At 52.6% G+C, this 20823-nt stretch overlaps 8 protein-coding genes across 8 annotated transcripts; 3 read left to right on the forward strand and 5 right to left on the reverse strand.

The window, feature by feature from the left end:
- Nucleotides 1-836: 836 nt before the first annotated feature.
- On the reverse strand, nt 837-2031 carry CTAM01_08865 (myo-inositol 2-dehydrogenase; the record flags this gene model as incomplete). Its single annotated transcript, XM_060524885.1, has 3 exons — nt 837-1562; nt 1642-1926; nt 1990-2031. The coding sequence occupies 3 exons, from the start codon at nt 2029-2031 to the stop codon at nt 837-839; spliced, it is 1053 nt and encodes a 350-aa protein (XP_060380576.1).
- Nucleotides 2032-3225: 1194 nt separating this feature from the next.
- Nucleotides 3226-4962, reverse strand: CTAM01_08866 (hexose carrier protein; the record flags this gene model as incomplete). Its single annotated transcript, XM_060524886.1, has 2 exons — nt 3226-4389; nt 4465-4962. The coding sequence occupies 2 exons, from the start codon at nt 4960-4962 to the stop codon at nt 3226-3228; spliced, it is 1662 nt and encodes a 553-aa protein (XP_060380577.1).
- Nucleotides 4963-7034: 2072 nt separating this feature from the next.
- Nucleotides 7035-8370, reverse strand: CTAM01_08867 (uncharacterized protein; the record flags this gene model as incomplete). The annotated part of the gene is made up of 4 exons (XM_060524887.1): nt 7035-7406; nt 7469-7849; nt 7927-8201; nt 8322-8370. The coding sequence occupies 4 exons, from the start codon at nt 8368-8370 to the stop codon at nt 7035-7037; spliced, it is 1077 nt and encodes a 358-aa protein (XP_060380578.1).
- A 1102-nt stretch (nt 8371-9472) lies between these two features.
- Nucleotides 9473-11585, forward strand: CTAM01_08868 (uncharacterized protein; the record flags this gene model as incomplete). The annotated part of the gene is made up of 5 exons (XM_060524888.1): nt 9473-9479; nt 9631-9786; nt 9862-9935; nt 10473-11133; nt 11224-11585. 5 exons carry the CDS (start codon nt 9473-9475, stop codon nt 11583-11585), a joined length of 1260 nt encoding a protein of 419 aa, XP_060380579.1.
- A 1606-nt stretch (nt 11586-13191) lies between these two features.
- Nucleotides 13192-14418, forward strand: CTAM01_08869 (glycoside hydrolase family 93; the record flags this gene model as incomplete). Its single annotated transcript, XM_060524889.1, has 2 exons — nt 13192-13754; nt 13824-14418. The coding sequence occupies 2 exons, from the start codon at nt 13192-13194 to the stop codon at nt 14416-14418; spliced, it is 1158 nt and encodes a 385-aa protein (XP_060380580.1).
- Nucleotides 14419-15852: 1434 nt separating this feature from the next.
- CTAM01_08870 (uncharacterized protein) lies at nt 15853-16752 on the forward strand (the record flags this gene model as incomplete). The annotated part of the gene is made up of 1 exon (XM_060524890.1): nt 15853-16752. The coding sequence occupies one exon, from the start codon at nt 15853-15855 to the stop codon at nt 16750-16752; it is 900 nt and encodes a 299-aa protein (XP_060380581.1).
- A 155-nt stretch (nt 16753-16907) lies between these two features.
- On the reverse strand, nt 16908-17381 carry CTAM01_08871 (uncharacterized protein; the record flags this gene model as incomplete). Its single annotated transcript, XM_060524891.1, has 1 exon — nt 16908-17381. The coding sequence occupies one exon, from the start codon at nt 17379-17381 to the stop codon at nt 16908-16910; it is 474 nt and encodes a 157-aa protein (XP_060380582.1).
- Nucleotides 17382-18275: 894 nt separating this feature from the next.
- Nucleotides 18276-19355, reverse strand: CTAM01_08872 (uncharacterized protein; the record flags this gene model as incomplete). Its single annotated transcript, XM_060524892.1, has 1 exon — nt 18276-19355. The coding sequence occupies one exon, from the start codon at nt 19353-19355 to the stop codon at nt 18276-18278; it is 1080 nt and encodes a 359-aa protein (XP_060380583.1).
- Between the last annotated feature and the right edge of the window lie 1468 nt (nt 19356-20823).

Genomic DNA, 20823 nt, shown 5'->3' on the forward strand with positions numbered 1-20823 from the left:
CTCGTAAATGTGAGGTGCCGGAAGGTGCTCCTCCTTGCGGCCGACACCAACGGAAATACGTTCTCGGCAAAGCTCAATCTACCAAAATGGTGTGTTGGCTGCTGACGAAGGATCCGGTTGAATATAGGAGAGAGCCGTTGCTGACGCATCATGATCTTGTAGAGGGCCCAAACTCATCGGGCGTCACAACCTGCAGGTCGGTCCTAACATGGTAGTATTTGGATTCGTGCTACATGAAGATGCTACTCGAGGAAACCTCCTGAATATGGTCTCAGAGGAGGGAGAAAACAGACAGATGAATTCGAAATAAGGTTGCTCCGCTACTGGTAATACAGTTGGATGACCCTGAGTTGGGGGGGGGGGGGGGCCGGGGGGCCCGGGCCGGGAAAGGGGGCCGCCCCCGCCCCGGGACCGGGGGAGGGGGGGGGTGGGGGAGGGGGGAGGGGGGAGGGGGGAAAGGGGGGGGGGGGGGGGGGGGGGGGGGGGGGGGGGGCCCGGGCGACGCTGACCGGAAAAGTGGACCGCCTCAGCACCGGAGCCCGGTGAAGTGGAGTTTGGGTGATCGGCGAGCGGGAGTTGGCCGAGGCCGGAAAATACGTATCATTCCCGCACTGCAAAAGGTAGGGTATCTCCCGGTCCACTGAGCTTTGAAAGTGTGTGTCAACCGTTGGCTTGATCTCAATCCCCACTGAAATTCGCCTTTCGAGCGAGCGCGCTTGCCTCTAAGTTATTCTTGGGACTCGAAGCCAGTACCTGAGTATTCGAACTTTCTATTCAACTAGAGCATGTATTGCAATTGTTCCAATCTACCTAATCATGGGACCCCCCTCTATCCTCTAGATACGCTCTCCCTTTTCATTAAACCTCTGAACCTCTCCTGTGAGAAGAGCGTCTTGCAAAGCGCGGCCAATCTCCATAACCTTGACACCCTTCTCAAGAGGCAGCGGAACTGGCTTGTTCCTGAGGACCGACTCAGTGAACTCATTCGCCTCCAGCGCAAAAGCGTCTTCAAAGCGCTGCCAGTACTCAGGCTGCACCTCATTTCGGATACCAAGCTTATCTGCCACAACGACATTATTGGCCCTCGGCACAACATTCACCGAGACTTTCCCCTCAGTGCCCGTGATCTCGGTACACACGTCGTGACCGTGGGCCTGCGTGCGCGAGCAGTAAAAGTAGGCAATCTTGCCGCCCCAAAACTCAACGACGCCGACGCCGTTATCGACGTCGTTCATCTGCGCGAGCTCCGGGTGGTGCTGCAGCGTGCCCGTCGCCCAGCACGACTTTGGAACCGGGTCAGAGAGGTACCACAGCGAGAGGTCAATGTCGTGGATGGCGCAGTCGACAAAGATGCCGCCGTTGCGCGGGGCGTAGCGCACGAAGAAGCCGGTGTTGTCGAGGAGGTCGCACGTGTTGGAGCGAACGATGAAGGGGCTGCCGATGGCCTTGTTGTCGAAGATCTTGGTGGCGGCGTCGCGGTAGGAGGCGTCGAAGCGGCGGGAGAAGCCGGCCATGACTTTGAGGTCTGGACGGGCTTTGGCGGCGTCGACGCAGGCTGCGATCTAATATGACGGAGAGAGATTAGCCCAAGGCCCGGGAATGATGTCTGTCAGGTCGCAATGGGATGAAAGCTGATCGTACCTCATCCATCTTCGTACTCAAGGGCTTCTCACACAGCACGTGGAGACCCTTCTTAATAGCTGCCAATGTTTGGCTTGCGTGGACATCGGTGCTGGTGGAGATCCACACAGCTTGAAGCCCCGGGTGGGAGAGCATCTCCTCATACGAGCCGTACACTGTGACGTTGAACTCCTTGTATTCCTCAAAGGAGCGCGCCCACTCCAGCTCGTGGGCTTCGGTACTACAAACTGCCACTACAGAGGCTCTCGGGACGCGGTAGATGAGGTTCTGAACATGGCGACGACCCTATGTTTGTTGTCAGCCGGGGCTCTTTTCTTCGTGTTATTGTGACGAATAAGAATTTCTGACCATTCGTCCTAATCCTGCCACTGCGATTCTGAGAGGTTCCATAGCTGCTGATGTGTTGCGAATGCGACAGATTGTGGGTGTTTCGAGGGCGAAGGTCTGGCGAGTTGACTTCTTGATGGTGCGATCAAGCCTCTGGACTTCATCTCTGCAGATGCCATGCTATTTATCCTCCATGGACCCAATACCATCTACTGCTCACGGCGAGAGGAATATGAATTCCGTCGTGAACCCGCCAGGAAACATGTCGAGATGCCTTTGCGACGTATCAAGGCCACTGACCTCGCGTAGATATTTCCTCTCCTGACGAAAAGAGAGATTGAGACGCGAGTACAACTCTCGGTGGCGCATAAGGTGCGAGGGCCACAGCTTCCCTCAAGACTCTCACCCGCATCATGGGGCTACCTTCTTCCACGCCGTCCGAAGAAGACCGACGGGATGAATGAGCGGGTTATCTGGGGAAATGGTTCAGTTGGCCCCTCTTGAGGGGCCAGTCTGGTCTGTCTGCCAGCGTGTAAGTCATTGGAGTTCCTTCGGCCATTACTCGGCGCAGCCGCCCCTTCCCCCGCGTACGGGGATGCATGATGGATGTGTGGAGGAGATTGGGGTGATGAGGGGAAAAGGGCGGGCCGGTCGTCGATCAGTCCAAGACCATCGCCGACGCCTACCAAAATAGGTAATTTCGTCTCTGTCCACCAGCGAAAGCGAAGTCTGGCTAGAAAGTGTAGCGTTTCAGGAGCAACCCAATGACGAGGGGTGAAATGTAAGCGGCGTCTCCAGGATTTGTGCAGTCGGATATCTGCCGGATCGTGAGTGCCGTGTCTTCTCTGTCCTTGGCCGGTTCCTTCAAGCTCCTGTGGCTGAAAGGAAGAATTTCAGGTTGTGCCGCGATTCAAGTCAGTTAATGTGTTCCTGACATGTATGAACGTGCCAATTTCGGCCACGAGCCCGCATCCTGCTGAGACCACACAAAGGTCAAATGGCTCGGTGTTGCCATAGCCCGCCCTTTCGCTGGCCACTCAATAACGCCACATTAGTGCCATAGGTAATTCAAAGATTATTCTGATCAGTGTAAATCACTTCAGGGGAGAATGCTTGTGAGTTTGAAGTGGTATCTTGATATTCATATCCCATAGCCCGTAATCGTACTAGTAAATGTACAAACGTGATCAAAACAAAAGCCTGCCTAGAGTGATGCCATGAGAAACGCCTCCCGTAACTAGATGTTGCTATGCTTGATCAAACAGAGTACTTGGCTCCCCCCACACCAGCACCGCCTTGCGGTTGCGCACGCTGAGCGAGAATCTGCTGCCTGATGATATCCTTCTCCTCCTGCGCAGAAGTATCCTTGAAAACCTCGTCCATCTGCTCTAGCGTCCTGCCCTTGGTCTCCGGGACGAGGAAGAAGGCCCAGACGGAGGAGAGGAAGCACCAGGCTCCGAAGAAGACATAGGTGCCGAACCCGAGCTTGTCCATCATGGGCGGGGTCGCGACGCCGACGATGAAGTTGAAAAGCCACACGGTTGCGGTAGCCAGGGCGACACCTTTGGAGCGGTGTGAGTTGGGATAGACTTCCGCCGGGAGGGCCCAGCCCAGGGGGGAGTAGGAAACTCCATAGAGGAGAACGAAGAGGAAGGCCATAGCGACGGCGGCCCAGCCCGCAGCGGTATTGGCGCTCCAGTTCTTGGAATATACACCTGTGAGGATTGCCATGATGCCCCATGAGGTGCCACCGCCCAGACCACCGAAGATTGCCAGCGGTCTGCGTCCCACTTTGTCGATAACGAAGAAGCACACGCACACGGCGACGAGCTGTAGGACGTTGAATACACCGGACATGACGAGCGCCATCTCCTCCGACTGTCCGAGGGACTGGAACAAGGTCGGGGCGTAGTAAATAAACGCGTTTATTCCGCTTAATTGTTGGAATACGGCCACGCCGACGGCGACCGCCGTACGACGCCAGAGACGCGGGGAGAAGAGGTCCAGCCAACCAGCGAGTTCGAGTCTCAGGCCACGCTTTCCGGGATGGTACTTCTCCTGCATGATCTTCTGCACTTCGACCTCACTGATGATGCCACGGTGCTCAGTCTGAACGCGGTGGTCGTCGGCGGGCAGTCGGCGGAGGCGGACGAGGGAGTCGAGAGCTTCCTGGGGCCTATTGACGAGGGCGAGCCAACGAGGAGAATAGGGGTAGAAGAGGATGCCGATGCCGAGGCCGGTAGCGCAGACCATCTGAAGACCGAGAGGGAGACGGAAGGCGATCTCACCGGTCATGTGACGGGTTCCGTAGGTAATGAAGAAGGAGACGACGACCCCGAGTACGATGGAGACAGATTCGAGCACAAGAAGAGTACCTCGAAGGTTAGGTGGTGCAATTTCGGAAATGTAGATTGGAGAACCCTGTCATCGAGATTCGTTAGCCAGCGTTCATTCTCACCATGAGACAAGACGGATTCAAGAGAGACTTCAACTCACCATTGCAAGTGTTCCGACGCCGATACCACCGATAGTCCGGCCAGTGACCAAAACTCCATAATTCGGCGCAGCGGTCTGCATGATAGCACCAATATTGAAGATGACCACAACGGCCGCTAGCGCCCTCTTACGGGAAATTTTGTCGGCGAGCGTAGGCATGAACAAACACCCGAGGAACGCACCAAACTCGAGCATGCCCGTCATGAAGCCCTTGCCGAAGGGTGTTGCGGCTTGTGGGAAGACGTCGTGGAATTGCTTCATGACATTGATGATGGAGATAACGCCCTGGTCGTAGCCAAAGGAGAAGCCGCCGAGCGAAGCCAGGAGAGCGGCGCCGCCGACGTATGGAGAATCGGCGAGGCCGCGGAAGCCACTGCGGCCGTAGGATACATCCTCGGCGGGGTTGAGGTTGATTTCGACATTGTCGATGAAGTCCTCGACGTGTTCAGGGTTGTCGAGGCTTTTGGCCTTTTTCAGGGAGTCTGAGCTGGTCGCCATGGCTGCGATCCGATGGGTGTTGATGTGTGCTCTAGGGAGGAATGAGGATGAGACCACGGGGATGAGGCAATCACAGCCGCGGAAGGTAGTATCTGAGAATGGATGATGGGGTCAGAATGGGACGAAGATCAGAAGTCAGCCGAGACGAAGAGGCTCTTATATACTAAATACTTTTCTGGGGGGCTTGGTGTTGAGAACTAGGTAGATGGACTACCAACGGGTAGCGCAGTATTAGACCGGGACACGACAAGAACCGGATTTCTGGGGAACCCCATCCGTTTACAGACTAGGGGGGGGCGTCTACAATGTTGCGTGAGTGACTGAGGGCGTCGAGGGTTCGTGCCAGGACTATCTGTCAATTTCCCGGCGACGACAGACTGCGGGCAGCATTAACGCTCTCCACCGGCAGAGTGGAACACACGGCCCTCAGGTTGCATCTCTCCCCCACGGGGAAAGGTGGAGTCTCTCTCCATGTTGTGTAAACCTTCGAGGCCTTTTTCGGCGAAGGGCATGCGGGAGGAGGGTTACGGTGGGTTGTGTGGGTGACTCGCACGCACTCGAGGCTTCGGTCTGGACGTGGTGAGCAAAGAAGGCAAACAGTGGGCTGAGAGTCAGGTCCAAGACCATCATCAAAGACAGCGAATATCTCATTGGTTAGGCCTGGGCTTGGACTGTCTGCGGGCTGCGGCTGGGCGTCATGACAGCGGTCTTTTGGCCGAAGGTTTTCCTCTTCAGGAATCCGTCGGCGATGAGGCCTTGCCCGCCCCCTCAGCCGCCCCGTGACGCTAATGTCCATTCTAAGTATAGTGCGATATTCTGACTTTCTGAGACACAAAAGGAGCCTGGACAAGGGTGCTTGGTTGGCTGGAGTTGGGGAATCGGGCGCTGAGTTGATGAGACTTCGCCAAGGGGGATCAATAATGGTCCGCCGAGCACCAACCAATGTTGTGGACTTGTTGTCAACTTGAGGAAACTGGATTGAAGCCTTTGGTTGTTCTTAATCAACCTGCTATGACGACATGGGCCCCATCTTGCCAAATATGTTGTGCTGGGGCCGGGGTCAGTCGGGATACAATCCCGCGCCCGTCGAGAGAAACCGGAGCCTCTTGCCCCCCGGGGTTACATCCTTGGAGTTCATCGCTCTGCTTTAGGCCATTGGAGTAGGTGATCACCCTTGCGGACTACATAACCCGCGGGATTCGATTTCCGACAACACGCATACCAAATGGGACCTCTTAAGGAAGGGTTCATCCCCCAGCATTTCTATGGGCTCTGAATGCGATGAGAAGATTCTTCGAGGCGCCTTGGTCAACTTCCGACAAAGATCAACCAAATGTGAGTTTTGCTAGGAGTGAGTTGCCCTGTTGGAGAATCCCGCGGGTTTCTGTCCAATGCGGCGGTGTCAGACACCACCAACAACGAATCAGGGAATTTCAGGCACGAGGGTGCCAAGGACTATCCCTACTCCGATCCCGCTCGCTCCCGAATAAGTAATTTTCCCGACTTGCTGCTTTCGATTTCGTAGGCCTTCCAACGTGGAATCATGGGTATATAATCTGTTCGAGTTACAATTGGTAGACGTGGGCGATGATGGGGTCGACTGGGGCTTTGAAGATGGATCATTCGGCCAAACGCCAACCAGCTGAGAGCTCAGGCTCTCGCTAATTGACATTTATGTGCTGACTTACAAGGGAATCTGAAACTACGTCATTCATTAACCAGGGCGCATTTGATTGTGGATTGCGATACTGCGATTAGAACGCGCGTGAAGACCAAAGAAATAGATCGAAGCCGAGTCAATTATTAACTCACTGGCCCCGTGACCCCGGAACCCACCCGATATCATGACAAGGGCGAGATAATGACGAAGAACCACGTTGTTTTTACTATCAAACATGTCTAATTCGAGCACACATGCCCCCCACGCGACTATGAACATGCAAGATTTTGAAACATCATCAATTCCTCAAAGTAAAGTAGCTCTAATGTCGTCACCAAACATCGACGCGCCTACGTTCCCATCCACTACATAAGACGCGCGATTCTATGCTCATTTTATTCCATCTCGATCTCTACAGCTTAGCACTATCAATGCGCTTGCCTGACTCATCGAAATCAATCTTCTTCCCAGTGATCAAACTCTCCTGCAGCGCGCAACCAATCTTGACGGCGTTGACAGCACCGGCGAGCTTCATGGGCGGCTCGGTGTTGTTCAAACAGCACGCAGTGAACTCGTTGGCCTCGGTGATGAAGGCCTCGCGGAAGCGGCCATAGTAGTCGGGAGGAATCTCGCGACGGATACCTGTGGGCTCGTAGAGGTTGACGAGGTTCAGCTGGGGCTGTGTGTTGACGGCGACCTTGCCGCTTGTACCGAAGATTTCGGTCGTGTCTTCTTGGCCCGCGGCCATCATGCGGGAGCAGAAGAGCTGGGCAATCTTTCCACCCTGTAGTTGCATGTGGTTAGCTTGGATCTACCAGAGTGTCTAGGGACAATGGGCGAACTTACGTAGAACTCGACAACAGCAACAGCGTTATCTCTATCATTGTGCTTCCTCAAACCCTCTTGCACAGCTGTGATGCCGATAGCAGACACACTCTTCACAACGCTGTCTTCTCCAAAGAACCAAAGCGCCAGGTCAATATCGTGGATAGAGCAGTCGACGAAGATGCCACCGCTGAACTCGGCGTAGTCGACGAAGAAGCCGGAGGGGTCGAGCTTATCGCACGTCTGTGAGCGGAAGACCGATGGCGCACCGATGTCGCCGCGAGCCACTCGTGTGAAGGCATCTCGGTAAGATGCGTCGAATCGACGTGAGAAGCCGCAGATAACCTTCTGACTGGGGTTCTTGATGAGGGACTTTTCGTACGCTGTGACGACGGATTGTGACTGAGAGACTGAAGTTAGTCTCTCAACTCTGCTATTTCCAAGGGGCAGCATGGAGTGAATGTCAAGTATTAACGTACAATATCGACGCTTGTACTGAGAGGCTTCTCGCACAGAACGTGTAGACCCTTCTCGATGGCCTTGATAGCCTGTTCGGCGTGTACTGTGGTGGCGCTGGCGACGATCACGGCTTGCAAAGTTGACTCCTTGCGCAGCATCTCGTCGTAGTCGAGGTACGTCCGCAGAGGACCAAACTCTGCGACGGCGGCATCGAGTTCAGCTTGCACCGGCGAGCTGACGGCGATGAGGTCGGCCTTTGGTGTCAAGGTCGCAAAGTGTCTGGCGTGTCGCAGGCCTAGATAGTTCAGTGATGGTCAGTCCATGTTGAAGTTGCCTAAGTTGAGCAGTAGAGCTTGCTCCTTCGCTGAGGTAGCTATGAGAGCTACCCCTCGGTGGAATGAGGGGCGAGACATACCCATGCGCCCGAGTCCGGCGACGGCAACGTTGAGCTTTTCTCCGGCCATGTTGTTTTAATTGCGAAAATTTTGAGAAGTGATGTGTTTTGGGGGCTCGAGAGAGTCAATTGGGTTTCAAATCTCGCAATCCGTCAAGGTACATGTATGGATAAAAGGTAGAGAGACCACAGCAATACAGCTCAGCTTTCAACCACGAGGAGGTTTGGGTGAATACGGTCTCTTTTATCATCGGCGGCTCTTGCTCTTCTTGGTTTCTTCCGGAAAGTCTCCAGCAAGCCAAATGGACACTTTCTGAACGACTCGTCCCAAGACACCGAACGCCATCCCAACGCCGGCGGACAAGAGTCTCGTAGAGCCCTCCAACACCTTCGAAACTCGGCATCTCCATCGGCGCCTCCTACTAGAAACGGTAATCCACTACTCTCTTCCCCAGATTTAGATCGCCTTTCCAGAGTTGGCGGCAACTTTGTGGGGGAAGAGGGCTTGGGGGTGCGGGGTAGATTAAACACATAAGACCGGTTGGTCCTATTTTCTATGAAGAGTTACACCGCATGTTTTTGGTTTGGTTATTTGTATTGTGTACTGTCCGAAGACCGAGGGCGCTTGATGCACGTTCATCTTTGTGGACTAGAGTTGTTTGTTTGCGCCGACCACGTTTCACGGGAGCGGACGGATGCATCGGCGAAGCCAAGTTTCTCCACACTTCTGAGATTACTTCTTCCAGCAAGCGTCGCCGATGCTCCGCTTCTTTCTTCCACCATCTTCCTCTTCGTCCGCCTATCCTAGCCGTCGCCGACGATTTCGACTCTCCACAGCTCCTGGATCACGGACCACGAGCCAGGCGAGACTTGCCCTTCCGAGTTCGAAGAGGTAAACGACATAATATCCCCATCCCACCGGCCGGCGACGACAAGCAGGTGTCACTTTGTCAGATCAACCTGAAGAGGACCAGCAAGCTGTAGCCGTGGTCAATCTGCGTCAGCAGTGCCCCGCGCTCATCCCCGCGGGAGATGCCAAGCGCCACGAAGCCATGTGCAAGATGCAAAGGTATGTGCCCGGGCGCGCGCGTGCGCGTGTCTCCATACCCTCGTGACCTTGTTCAGGGTTCCACTGGTCTGACGTCAACTTATCTGGGGTAAAACAGAGCGACATGAGAAGTGTAAGTTGCGTAGAGTTTTATTATCTGAAGCTGTGTTGCCGGGATTGAGATTGGGTTTATGACTCTCGGTCGGAAACGATCCTAGTTCACAACCTTGGGCAACTCATCTGAAGTCTCTCTGGGTATCTGACAATGATTCGACACTTTAGGCGATGACCAGCAACCCCGTTGTAGTAGATGCGAGAAGCGCAACGTCGAGTGCTTCCGTCCTGAGCGACGACCTTCCTTCCGCCAGGGCTCTACTGCCAACTATGACGGGGCCTTCTCTCGGGAGCAGCGCTGGGTGAACAGTCGGCCTCGAGCTTGTAAGTCTTAGCTACCTAGAAGAGAGTTACCCTGGGGCGATGCCATCGATCTCAACATTCTGACTGGCGTATAAGTCCGATTCGACAGTCGAGCCCCGAACAGCACTCCTACGCCGACTCAGGAGAAGGACAGCAGCAACGACTCTCCTGTCAGTCATGAGCCATCATTGCCAGATACTCGGGTTGCTGCGAGTGCCATCTTACACGAAACTAGTCGAAATCTTTCCGAGGCACCGGTGCTCGTGAACCATGATAGGGGGGTCGAAGACACTCTACCACCAATACCGACGCCTACTAAACGTCGAAGAACCGAGCCTGCGCCGCAAGATGGTGGACACTTTTTTCCTGCTTCGCCAGCTGGGTCAGGAGCATCAGGGGCCTCTCCCTGGTCAAACACAGCTTTGTCAACTGGGAGAGTGCGATTGAGAGAAGACGATATATCAATTCACAGTCCTCATGCTGTACCTCAAAGCGTCGACCACTTTTCTCCTTCCGCCGGAAGTTACCACACCACGACCCAAGACCATGATCTCGCGGGGAATATACCAAATGCTCCACTACCCGAGGGCATCCAAGAAGCTTGCCTACTGCGGTACTTCGTAGAAGAGCTATCTCAATGGGTTACGTGCCACACAGTTGCAACGGTACCTAAGAAAGTACAATCGTTAACCTTTTCTCGCGTGTAGTTCGACCTCTGCGACGAAGAGAGGCACTTCCAGCTCGTCGTTGTGAGACGCGCACGCTCGTGCCAACCCCTCCGCGACGCCATATTCGCCGTCGCGGCGCGCCATTTATGTCGACATCCCAAATTCCGATCAGAGCCAGGGGGTGGCGGTGTCGTCGTCTACCAGCGCCAGCTTCTCCCTGACCTCACGCCGCAGAGTGCCTTCGAGTATATGCTCCGCTGCATACCCGCACTGCACGAGGTCTCAAGCACGCAGGACGAGGAATACCGCGAGAATCTGGCCGCCGCAGCGCTCATTCTTCGCCAGTTTGAGGAGATGGATCCCGAAGAATCCCAAAGCGCGCCGAGTTCAGATTTTGGGACCGCGAACGGGGACGGGAATGGGACAAGTTATGGCAATGCGAATAGCAATGTCAACTTTATCGATATCACAAAGGCAATTTTGAGGGCCGCTCCGTCATCGCGATGGTCTGGACTTTTGAGCGCCGTGTACTGGGTGGCGGTGAGGCAGGAGATTTACTTTGCGCTCACGCTGGGGCGATCGCCCCAGATCACGGCAAGGCCGGACCAGGGCCGTGAAGTGTCGTTTGCTAATCGGTTGATATGGTTTATGTCGGAGGTGGCCAAGTGGAAGATGGGAGACAGGATCGAAGGGGAGTGGGGTAAGTCTTTCACTTGTGCTTTTCTGAGAGACCGCAAAACGTCTGGGGCCGAGCTTTACTCCCTTACGATGACTGACGTATACCGTCCAGAGAGACTGAGGGTTGAAGAGAGCATCCTTGCTGTCGAATGTACGCGGCAGTTTATACCCATAATGCAGAGGCCAGCGGACAGGTCTCAAGGCGAAAATTTCCCCTTGGTCTGGTACGGTTCCGATGTGGAAGTTACTGCGCTACAGCATTTTATCTTGGCAAGGATGATTCTCCTAGCCGAAGATCCTAGTCTACAGTATGCAGACGCTTCCCTGCCTCCCAAAATAGATAGCTACTTTACACTACGCTTCTATGAATCCTTCATGATTTTTGAGGATTATGCTGACAACTTTGGGCTCCCAGTGGACAAGTCTCCAACCGGCGAGCACATCGAGAGGCCGAACATCAAGTCCGAGAAATGACATTAGAGTTATGTGGCCTAGCTATGCATCATCTAAGAGCACCGCCAAACTTGACCACTGCAGGGATAGGAATAATGTTATACGGGGACTATTTCAACGACCAGTGGGAGAGAGCAGCATTGGTTGGAGTGCTGGAAGAGTGGAAGAGCCATCACGCTTGGCCTGTGAGAAAGGGGTACCAAGCACTCGGTGTGGACTACGTCCCATGAATGTTACAATCAAGAAACCTCTGCACGTATATCGTACACAGAGACAGCGACTGTATCTGTCGAGTGACTCTATGATACCTGTGTCGAATGAGTGAACGATAAGCTGAATTCGGCGTTTTACTTGTCTCATAGGTAGTTTAGCTGCATGAAAGCATCTATTCCAAGTTTGACATTTGCGTTGGATTGGTATTTCCGCGCCATTGACATCAAAATACAGGCGAGACTTTTCTAGCTGCTGGGAACGACATCGACAGTCCTAATTAATCAGACAGAATTCGAAAGTCGAGTCAGTCATGGCCCAGGCTTTCAATGTCAGTGATCTTCACCTAGCGCATTCGTAAAGTTGCGGATCAAGCCAAGACAATAGTTTGAGGGCAACAAAGACTGGAAACATCGATTATTCGACCGGGTAAGCCCGAAAGATCTGCAATGCGCAGTTAGATCCAACATCACTCAAGGTACATAAGGTATGCGACTTCCACAGGGATGTTGACGATCGATGTGTTGACGATGTTTGGTGCCTGACGGAAAGGAAAGCTGCCAAAAACCAACTGCACTGCGTTGTCCCGATACCTCGGCTCAAGAGTCTCGTTACCCCGGTCCGGACCTACCTACTCCTGTGGTGTGACGGGCATCGCATGATCCCAAGCGCGGCATCGTGAGGTTACGCCATTTGCGGGTCTGATTGCCAACTGGACCCAAAGAGACACGTTTAAACGAATTTCTACCAAATCCTTCATAAAACCTTAGGCCTTGGAAGTTGCAGTTCAAGAACCCAAACTGTCAGTTGCACGTGTACTCCATACTTGTGAAGTCTTTCAATTTTGCTGATCCCCGGCCGGATCCGAAGAACATTCAACCTCATTGGCGCGCGTCTTTAAGCTTCGGCAATCACCCATAAACATGGCTGGGATATCCCCACACAAATCCCCAGATCTCAACGGCAATGAACTAAGACGCGGGGAATGTAACACTGCCCTCGGCGAGCTTTTGTCCGATGTGACGGCCTTTCTATGAGGTCACATTGCTGTCTGCGAAAACAAAACACACCATACGCGCCAATGATCACGGTGTCGGACCTGCATGTGCTGTCAGCTAACCCCAACACGGCCAACCTACCGTCTTGGGGGTGGATTACCATCACTCGTTTACGAGTCACGAAATCAAGGAAAGCTTTCCTCCGAGCTTGCGAAGCTATTGATGATGATCAGGTTGACATTGTCTTGGCGTTGACATCGTATCCCCTCACTCGAAGCTCAATGTGGGCGGCGTATATAACATACCCCGCTGCTCGAGCAATGCCGTCTCTCGTCCTCCTTCAAGGCACCTGACTCTCTCGCCGTCGGCCTCGTCATCTCTCAAATTTTCCACGAGATTAGTGTTCGGAAAAACACATCATGAAATTCCTCGGAGCCGCCATTGCTGGTATTGCCAGTCTGCTCTCCTGCCAGGCTGTCGCGAGCCCCGTCCCAACCCCAGTCGAGGCCCGTCAAGCTACCGGAACCATCTCGAACAATGTCATCTTCTCCCCGCCGTCAAACGCTGGCTGGGTTGACCCCCGCGTCCTGTACGCTCGCACCATCCAGCTGGACTCGGGCGACCTGATCGCCACCTGGGAGAACTACTCCCCCGAGCCTCCCATCGTCTATTTTCCCGTCTACCGCTCTCAAGACGGCGGAGCCACCTGGGCTGAGATCGGCCGTGTTCAGGACACCGTCAATGGCTGGGGTCTGCGCTACCAGCCCTTCCTCTACGAGCTTCCGGAGGCGTTCGCTGGTTATCCCGCCGGCACTATCTTGCTCGCTGGTAACAGCATCCCGACGGATCTGAGCTTGACCAAGATCGATGTCTACGTCAGCACTGATGGCGGTGCCAACTGGGAGTTCCTCAGCAGTGTTGCCAGCGGAGGCGAGGCCCTGCCCAACAACGGCCTGACCCCCGTCTGGGAGCCTCACTTCTTGTAAGTCTGAGTCTAGCTTCACGAAACGTTCATCTTAGGGTAATTGCTAACCACTTCCTCCTCACGCAGGCTCCACAACGGCGAGCTCATCATCTACTACGCCGACCAGCGCGACACGAAGTACGGCCAGAAGCTGTCCCACCAGACCACCACCGACCTCAAGACCTGGAGCGCCATCGTCGACGATGTCCACGATGACAACGCCTACGAGGCACGCCCTGGCATGCCCGTCATCGCTAAGCTGCCCAACGACGACTTCATCTTCGCCTACGAGGTCTGCGGCACCGATGGCTGCCGCGTACACTACCGCCTCACGGCCGACCCGCTCAACATCCTCGCCGCCCCCAGCATCTCGCTTATCTCCACCTCCGGCACCCGCCCCGTTAGCTCCCCCTACGTTGTCTGGTCCCCTGTCGGTGGCGTCAACGGTACCATCGTGCTTAGCGGCGGCAGCCAGTCGAACATCTTCGTCAACCGGGCTCTGGGTGATGCTAGCGCTTGGGTCGAGTATGCTGTTCCTCAACCCAATGCTTACTCTCGTGCTCTGGCGGTGCTTGATGATGGTAGCAAGTTGGCTATTATTGGCGGTGGAAGATTGCCTCCTAGCAGCACCAACCAGGTTAGCATTAGTGTTGTTGATCTCAATGCATTGCTTGGATTGTAGACATATGTAGCCAAAGGAATGTGACAGTAATTCGAGAGACTTAAGATTGAAGATTGAAGATACAGATTAACAATAGCCATATCAACGCGCACAGCTCCCTACTCTCTGGGGATAGCTTCGATTACAGCCACACGTGCGGTCATCAGCTATGCACAAAGTCCTTGTTCCGTACCAAATTCATGTAGCACAATATTGAATGATCATACCAATGAGTGAGGCCATGGTCATAGCACGTACGACATTGCCCAGTGGCGCAGTTATCGCATGCGATAGACGCTAACCTCTCCCATTCAGGGCTGCATCAGGTGTCGATTTCCGCCCGGGATGTGAAGCGGGCAAACACAAGTGTGCAACCAAGAAGTACATACTAAGGTAGCACACAACCAGCTACTGTTCGCATAATTCCAGAGTTGGATGGCCCCCAACAGTCCTCACGACGTTGCTTGCCGTACAGTTCCACCAGAAACCAACGCCCTGATGGAATTTTACAACTCTTGGAGCATTATATAGCCAAGGTAGACTTCATGGAAGTTCAATACTAGTCTTTGATGGGCCAGGTTTTCCGCTCTTAGAGAAGAGACATTAGCCCTCGGTGCTTGATAAAGAGGCCGGGTTGCGTGTTAGATGTCTGAATGAGGCATCAGTGCAGTGAGAAAATTGGTTGCCTCGTCGTCTCAGTGCATGGTTGTTTCAAGAGTTCCGGGTGTGTAAGGAGGCTAATGGCCTGACTTCAAGATATGAATTTTCGTAAGGTAGTGAAAGAAAACAAAAACCGTAGGAGGGTTTAAAAAGGATTTGAATGATTATTACAAAAGGTTGATGTTCCTTAAGGTCTATTTTCATCACAACAACTAATGAGACTACCTTGGCTAAAGGAGTGGCTATATATCAGTAGTTGCTGCTAATTGAACTCATCATTATTCTCCATAGGAGATGTTGTGTAGAACTACATGGCTACCAATGGCTATCATGTTTGGCCGGAGAAACTGGAAACAAGACTTAATCGAGACTTCGAAGAACTTCGATATAAGAAAAGCGATGAGATCTAAAGCAGCGAAGTGCGAGGCATGATAATATGCACTTCGAGAAACAAAAGCGTCATATAGTTGCTGTCTTGGATTTGAAATGCGTTCTCCAATATAACTACTTCGATGATGGGATACGCTGGCAAGGCAACGTGGCGCATGAAATACTGCCTCTCTAAGGATTTGCGCTCCATCTTAGTGCAGGAGGGTGTGTCACCCTCATCGGGAACGGGTGGTCAGCCTGCATCACATATGCGAGGCCGGCTGGCCTGCCTTCTGATAAATAAGTGCTTGGCCCAGACGCAGCGCTCTTTTGCGGCAAGCAACGTGACACTGAATATCCCCTTTAGCTCCATCCCGACACCCGCCCCAAACTGGCCTTTGGAAGGCATTTCACACGGCTGACAACATGACCTGCGAAAGCGGTTTCGAAGGAAATAGCGACATCTATGGCTTGGGCGTAAGGATCGGCGTTTACCTCCAATGGTGTACATCGATACTGGCTCAGAATTTCTATGAGCCTGCTGTCGAAGGGATGCAGGACGCCAACAGCACGTACCAGCTGGCCATGACATGCGGCTTCATGTTCATTACCAGTAGACCGAGCGAGGGGCTCAAAACAATTGAAGGTTACATTGCCCTGCTTTTTTGTTTTGCTGGTGCCTGCATTTCCTCCTTGCAGAATCGATCGGCCTTCTCCACCGTCCTGTCGAAAAATGGTGTCGTAGAACCTCCACGACGTCGTGTTCGAACCGCAGGCGATATGCTTCTCAACGCTATCATTTCTTCATACGGCATATGGTTTTTGTTCATCGGCATTGGGAAGCTCGAGCGCACCGTATGCCAGGAAAGGGCGTTCTTCTTCACGTCTGTGGCTTTATTTGGGTGGTTTCGGTTCTTCCTCAGCGCAGGCTTCATCTTGGGTCTTCTAGTGTCAACACTCTTGCTAGTCGCCCAGGCGATAATACTCATAAGCTGGGTTTCCAATAGTCTCGACAACAACATCAACATGAATCAACGTATCTTTGGCGGCGTGAACGACCCAACGCCTAATTCGACTCGCCAGAATCAGCGGGTAGATGTTACTATCTCTACAGGGCAGCTTTTTGGAAGCATGCTTGCGCTTGGACTGTTTATTGCGGCGGTGGAAGAGACTTTGGATTGGAACAACATTTCGGGTGTTCACCAGTGTGCTGATTTCAGCCAACTGTTTCCGCTGATGATAGGAGCCACAAACTTCGCTCGCGTCGCGGCACAGTTTCTCCTGGATCATGGGAAAGGAAAAATTGCATTGAAGTGGGCAAAATAAAGGTTCAGTGGTTGACAGAACAAGACCGTCAAAATTGACCGGCGTGACTACGAACAATATCATGGAGCATTTGAAGCTGATGCCGGTGCGCTGTACGCGAAGTGCGTGAAAAAGTCTTGCGGTTCAGTCCTCTCTTCTGGTCAGATCTTCGGCCGTCATTTCCACCCGATAAGCTCAAGAAGTATTCCACTCTTATCTGCACTCCGGTTGTCTGCTTGTTCAACAGCGGCGAGGTTTCCAGCCATGTGATCCTTGTCGGTAGTGCCATCGAGAACACAGATATTCCAGCCGGATGCTGTTGTTTCTTCGACCATCTGCTGTAGTAGAGCTTCGTGGGCGCTGATGTGCTTTCTCTGGGCCCTGTACTGCACCGGCAGGCTGTCCAACAGCCATGAATTGCTAGCGTCAAAGATGCCAAATAATTGATAGACAATGCCTTCCTCCTTGCAGATGACGGCCACATCATGATCGTATCCTGTCTCTTTGCGAAACCAGTTCTGCACAAATGCTGGTTTTATACGCGAGTTCTTGAGTACTGAGCGCAGTTTTTGCGGCTTGACGTTCGAAAGGCCGAGATATCGGATGCCCCCACGGTCCACAACTTGCTCCAGAGCGAGCCAGATTTCCATGATTGTTCTAGTGGGGGTCCTCGAGGCGTTGACGAAGTAACAGTCAATGCTATCTACTTTCAGTCGAGTCGAGCTTCCCATGACACTTTCCAAAGCGAGGATAGCAGGTGCCTCAGTGTTTGGCTGCTCCTGGCCTGTACTCCTCAGATGAGCAGACTTCGGGGTTGGAATGTACTTTGATTGAAGGAAAAGATCACCTCGTCCGACCGAATCTTGCTCATTTGTCTGTGCAAGAAGGAAAGCCGATGTGGCCTGACCATCAAGTGTCTCGTCATGATGTATAGTGCCAGCTGCAGTATCGATGCCTCGATATCCCACGCTGAGTGCGGTCCCAATATCAGGACATGGTTTGTGTCGTCTTCTTGCCGTACCATACAATATTTGCGGTAACGGGTTTCCGTTGATTAAGGTCGGAGACATAGGAACTTGATGCAAATGTTGGAAAACTTCAATGTGAGTGGATCGTTTGTCGGATCCCTTAAAACGCTTTTGTACGTATCCACCGGGCCCGGATGGAGTGCCGTCAGTTGAAAGATTGAACAAAATACGCAGCTGGTACAGAGGAGGGGCTCGGGTGTATTTTTCAAGGTCATATACATAGACAATGCCAACAAGAAACCCCTTGTGCTTAGCCTTGTACGGCGCACCAAGGCCCCCTGTAGCAGAACTGGGCGTTGGTTCAGTGCTGTGGTACCGGTACGTGTGAGTGACATGGGTCTACTGCTCACTCCTTGCTTACCCACCCCCTCCATCATGTAGAGTCAATATTTATGTCACTCACTTTGCATGAAATATTTGATTTAAGGGTGGGTGGACTAGGGTGACAGACGTTGTTGGGTCTTCAATATGATAACAGGAAACCTGGCTTTCCGCATGCATGGAAGGAAATAGAAATCAATAAGCACTACACCAGCGTCCACCAAGAGGGAGCTTGTTCTTCTCCAGAAGCTCGAGCCTAGCCTCATTCTTACCGTCGTCTGCGTACTTTTCCTGAATCTCCTTCTCCAGCATCATCCAATCTGGTTCGCTGTCTTCCACCGTCGTTGTATCCGAAAGAGTGAGATCTCCTACAGCTAAGGTATCTGTGTCGCTTTCGGAGTTTTCCCAATCATCGACAAATCGAACCGTGATCTCATCGCTCTCGCCCTGCAAAATACTAGCGTCGGTTATCCAGTGGAACAAGTCGCTGCCAGTATTGAGATGAGGCCCAAAACCGTTGAACTCGATGACCTTGGCATCCCACCTAATACTATCCTGACTCGGCGGGGACACCAAAACATCCATGGTGCAGGTGTCAAAGGGAATGTGGCCTTTGACGTTATTCCATACATCAACCACGGCTTCCACGAGGCCATCCGAGTAGCGCTCACGCCATCCTTTCTTTTCCCACCAAATATCTTGACTGACAGCAGTGACTTTCCCCTTGTAGCAGAAGACACGGAGCTCATGTTCAAGCCTGATTTCCGGTGACCATCGCTCAACTACCAAGGCCTCACCTGGGTCTTCGCTCCAGACTCCGTCCGCAAGAGCCAGCAGTCGGCCAGCAACCCTACCACTTGTGAGAAGACGGCCGAGAACAACTTCAGCGGTGGGCGGAAGAGGATCCGGCTTGGCAGTAGGTGCTCCGTTTGCGAAGCTGTCCTTGGCTGATGTCGCACTGAGTCTGATGAAGATAGGGTCCTTGCACACCTTAGTAGCGTCGTCCAAAATAGACTGAATACTGGCAACAACGAACTTCCCTTCTGGCGTGCCGAGAGCAGTCCTCATATTGGAGTTGAGCATCTTTTGTAACACATAGCCGAGTTTAGCCAAGAGCTCGGCTGAGAGTGTCTCGATTTTCAAGACTTCAGTCGCCATGAAAGGCGTCAGCTGATCAGAATACCAGAGATGGTAAAGGTACTTGTTGTTTCCTTCGGCATATAATGCATCGAACTCTTTGGTACCGACAGAAATCTCATCACCCCATGGGTGCATTGTATGATGGTTGTGAGAGTTAGCCCCAGCATGATGACGGAATGGGTCATCAGCCACAGGGAGTGCGAAGGAGTAGACATCGGATGTGATCCATTGAACCACAAATTTGGAAGCCATATCAGATATTTGGAAGGTTCGTATAAAAGTGACCGCAGAACGCAAAGAGGACCATAGTGAATATGAGATAGGGCTAGAGCAGGGGCTGATTTCCAGTATATATACCACCCGCTCCTAGGGATTTGCCAGTTTAGAGCACTATCCATATTATGAGTTGTCCGTCTTTGCTCATGGCTACCACCAGGGTTCCCCAGGCTCTTTTCCCCTCACATAGTGGTCCGCCATCGAGAACCCCGTCACGTCGGAGTTCCAAAAGCTGTGTGAGGTTATGCCGTTGCCTGATGTCACCGTGTCAGCAAATTACATGAGACGTCATTGGCCACCACAATCAGTAAGGGAAGGCAGTGTGTCAGCTTTCAAGTTGTGTGACTTATCATCTATCCTTTTTCGTCGAGACGTACCCTCTGGCACATCGGGCGTCGTGTGATCAGCCACATATTCAATAACTACCTTAACCAACCAGCCATCAGCGTTCACATGCCTGTATCGATCAGTCCATGCTCACATACCAAATTAACCGGAAGCCCGCATGGTAGCTTGGACTTGTGCCGTTCCGCTTCCATCCTCGTAGTCAGGCGGAGCTGTCGTACCATCTCACTGCATGCGCGGGACTTGTCGAATTGGTGTTTATCTTTGAATCTCTACTTGATTGCTGAGGTCGGGCACAAGGCAAAAGTCAGAAGATCTACTACAGTATTAGAAAGACGGTGCATAAGAATAATTCCACTGTGTCAATAAAATCAGCGCCTCCAGATTTTCCGATGCCTTTTCGACTTTCGCTCCTGCAAAGTTTACGACCACGGACGTAACGTGTTGTATCACGGAACCTAAAGCTATCTGATAGGACTTAATCAACGGGGCCTCCTAAGCAATTGCAGTCATGGCTTTCCTCTTATCAAGTTAAGCAACTAATTTGAGAGAATGCTACTCACTGTTGCATTGGATTCTCTTCTTCTCACGCTATTTGGCAGCCATTTATCCAGATCGAGTTCCTCTGCAAACCAGTACGCAAACGAACCCCGCACCAAGCCATGCAGTATTTCCATTCGGATTTATACGCAGGAAATACCAATTCTCCCTTCAACTTTTGGACACCGATTTCGCACAATAAATTGTTGCTCAGCCTTGTTCGCATACAATGACTCAAATCAATCAACGCCAGGACTGGGAAGGGCCATTGAAGCTAAGTCAACATACCCACTTCCTGGCACCCCCCTGTTTCTGGCACCCACAAAAACGCGAAAATCCACCACAACCCAATGCCCACCCCCAACCTCCTTTTATCACAACATTTTCAATTCGCGTCCAAATGGGCTCATCTTTTGCACATGTCTTCTTCTATATATAATGC

Source organism: Colletotrichum tamarilloi, assembly GCF_030869305.1.
Source record: "Colletotrichum tamarilloi strain Tom-12 chromosome Unknown Scaffold_32.1, whole genome shotgun sequence".
NCBI classification, from domain to species: Eukaryota; Fungi; Ascomycota; class Sordariomycetes; order Glomerellales; family Glomerellaceae; genus Colletotrichum; species Colletotrichum tamarilloi.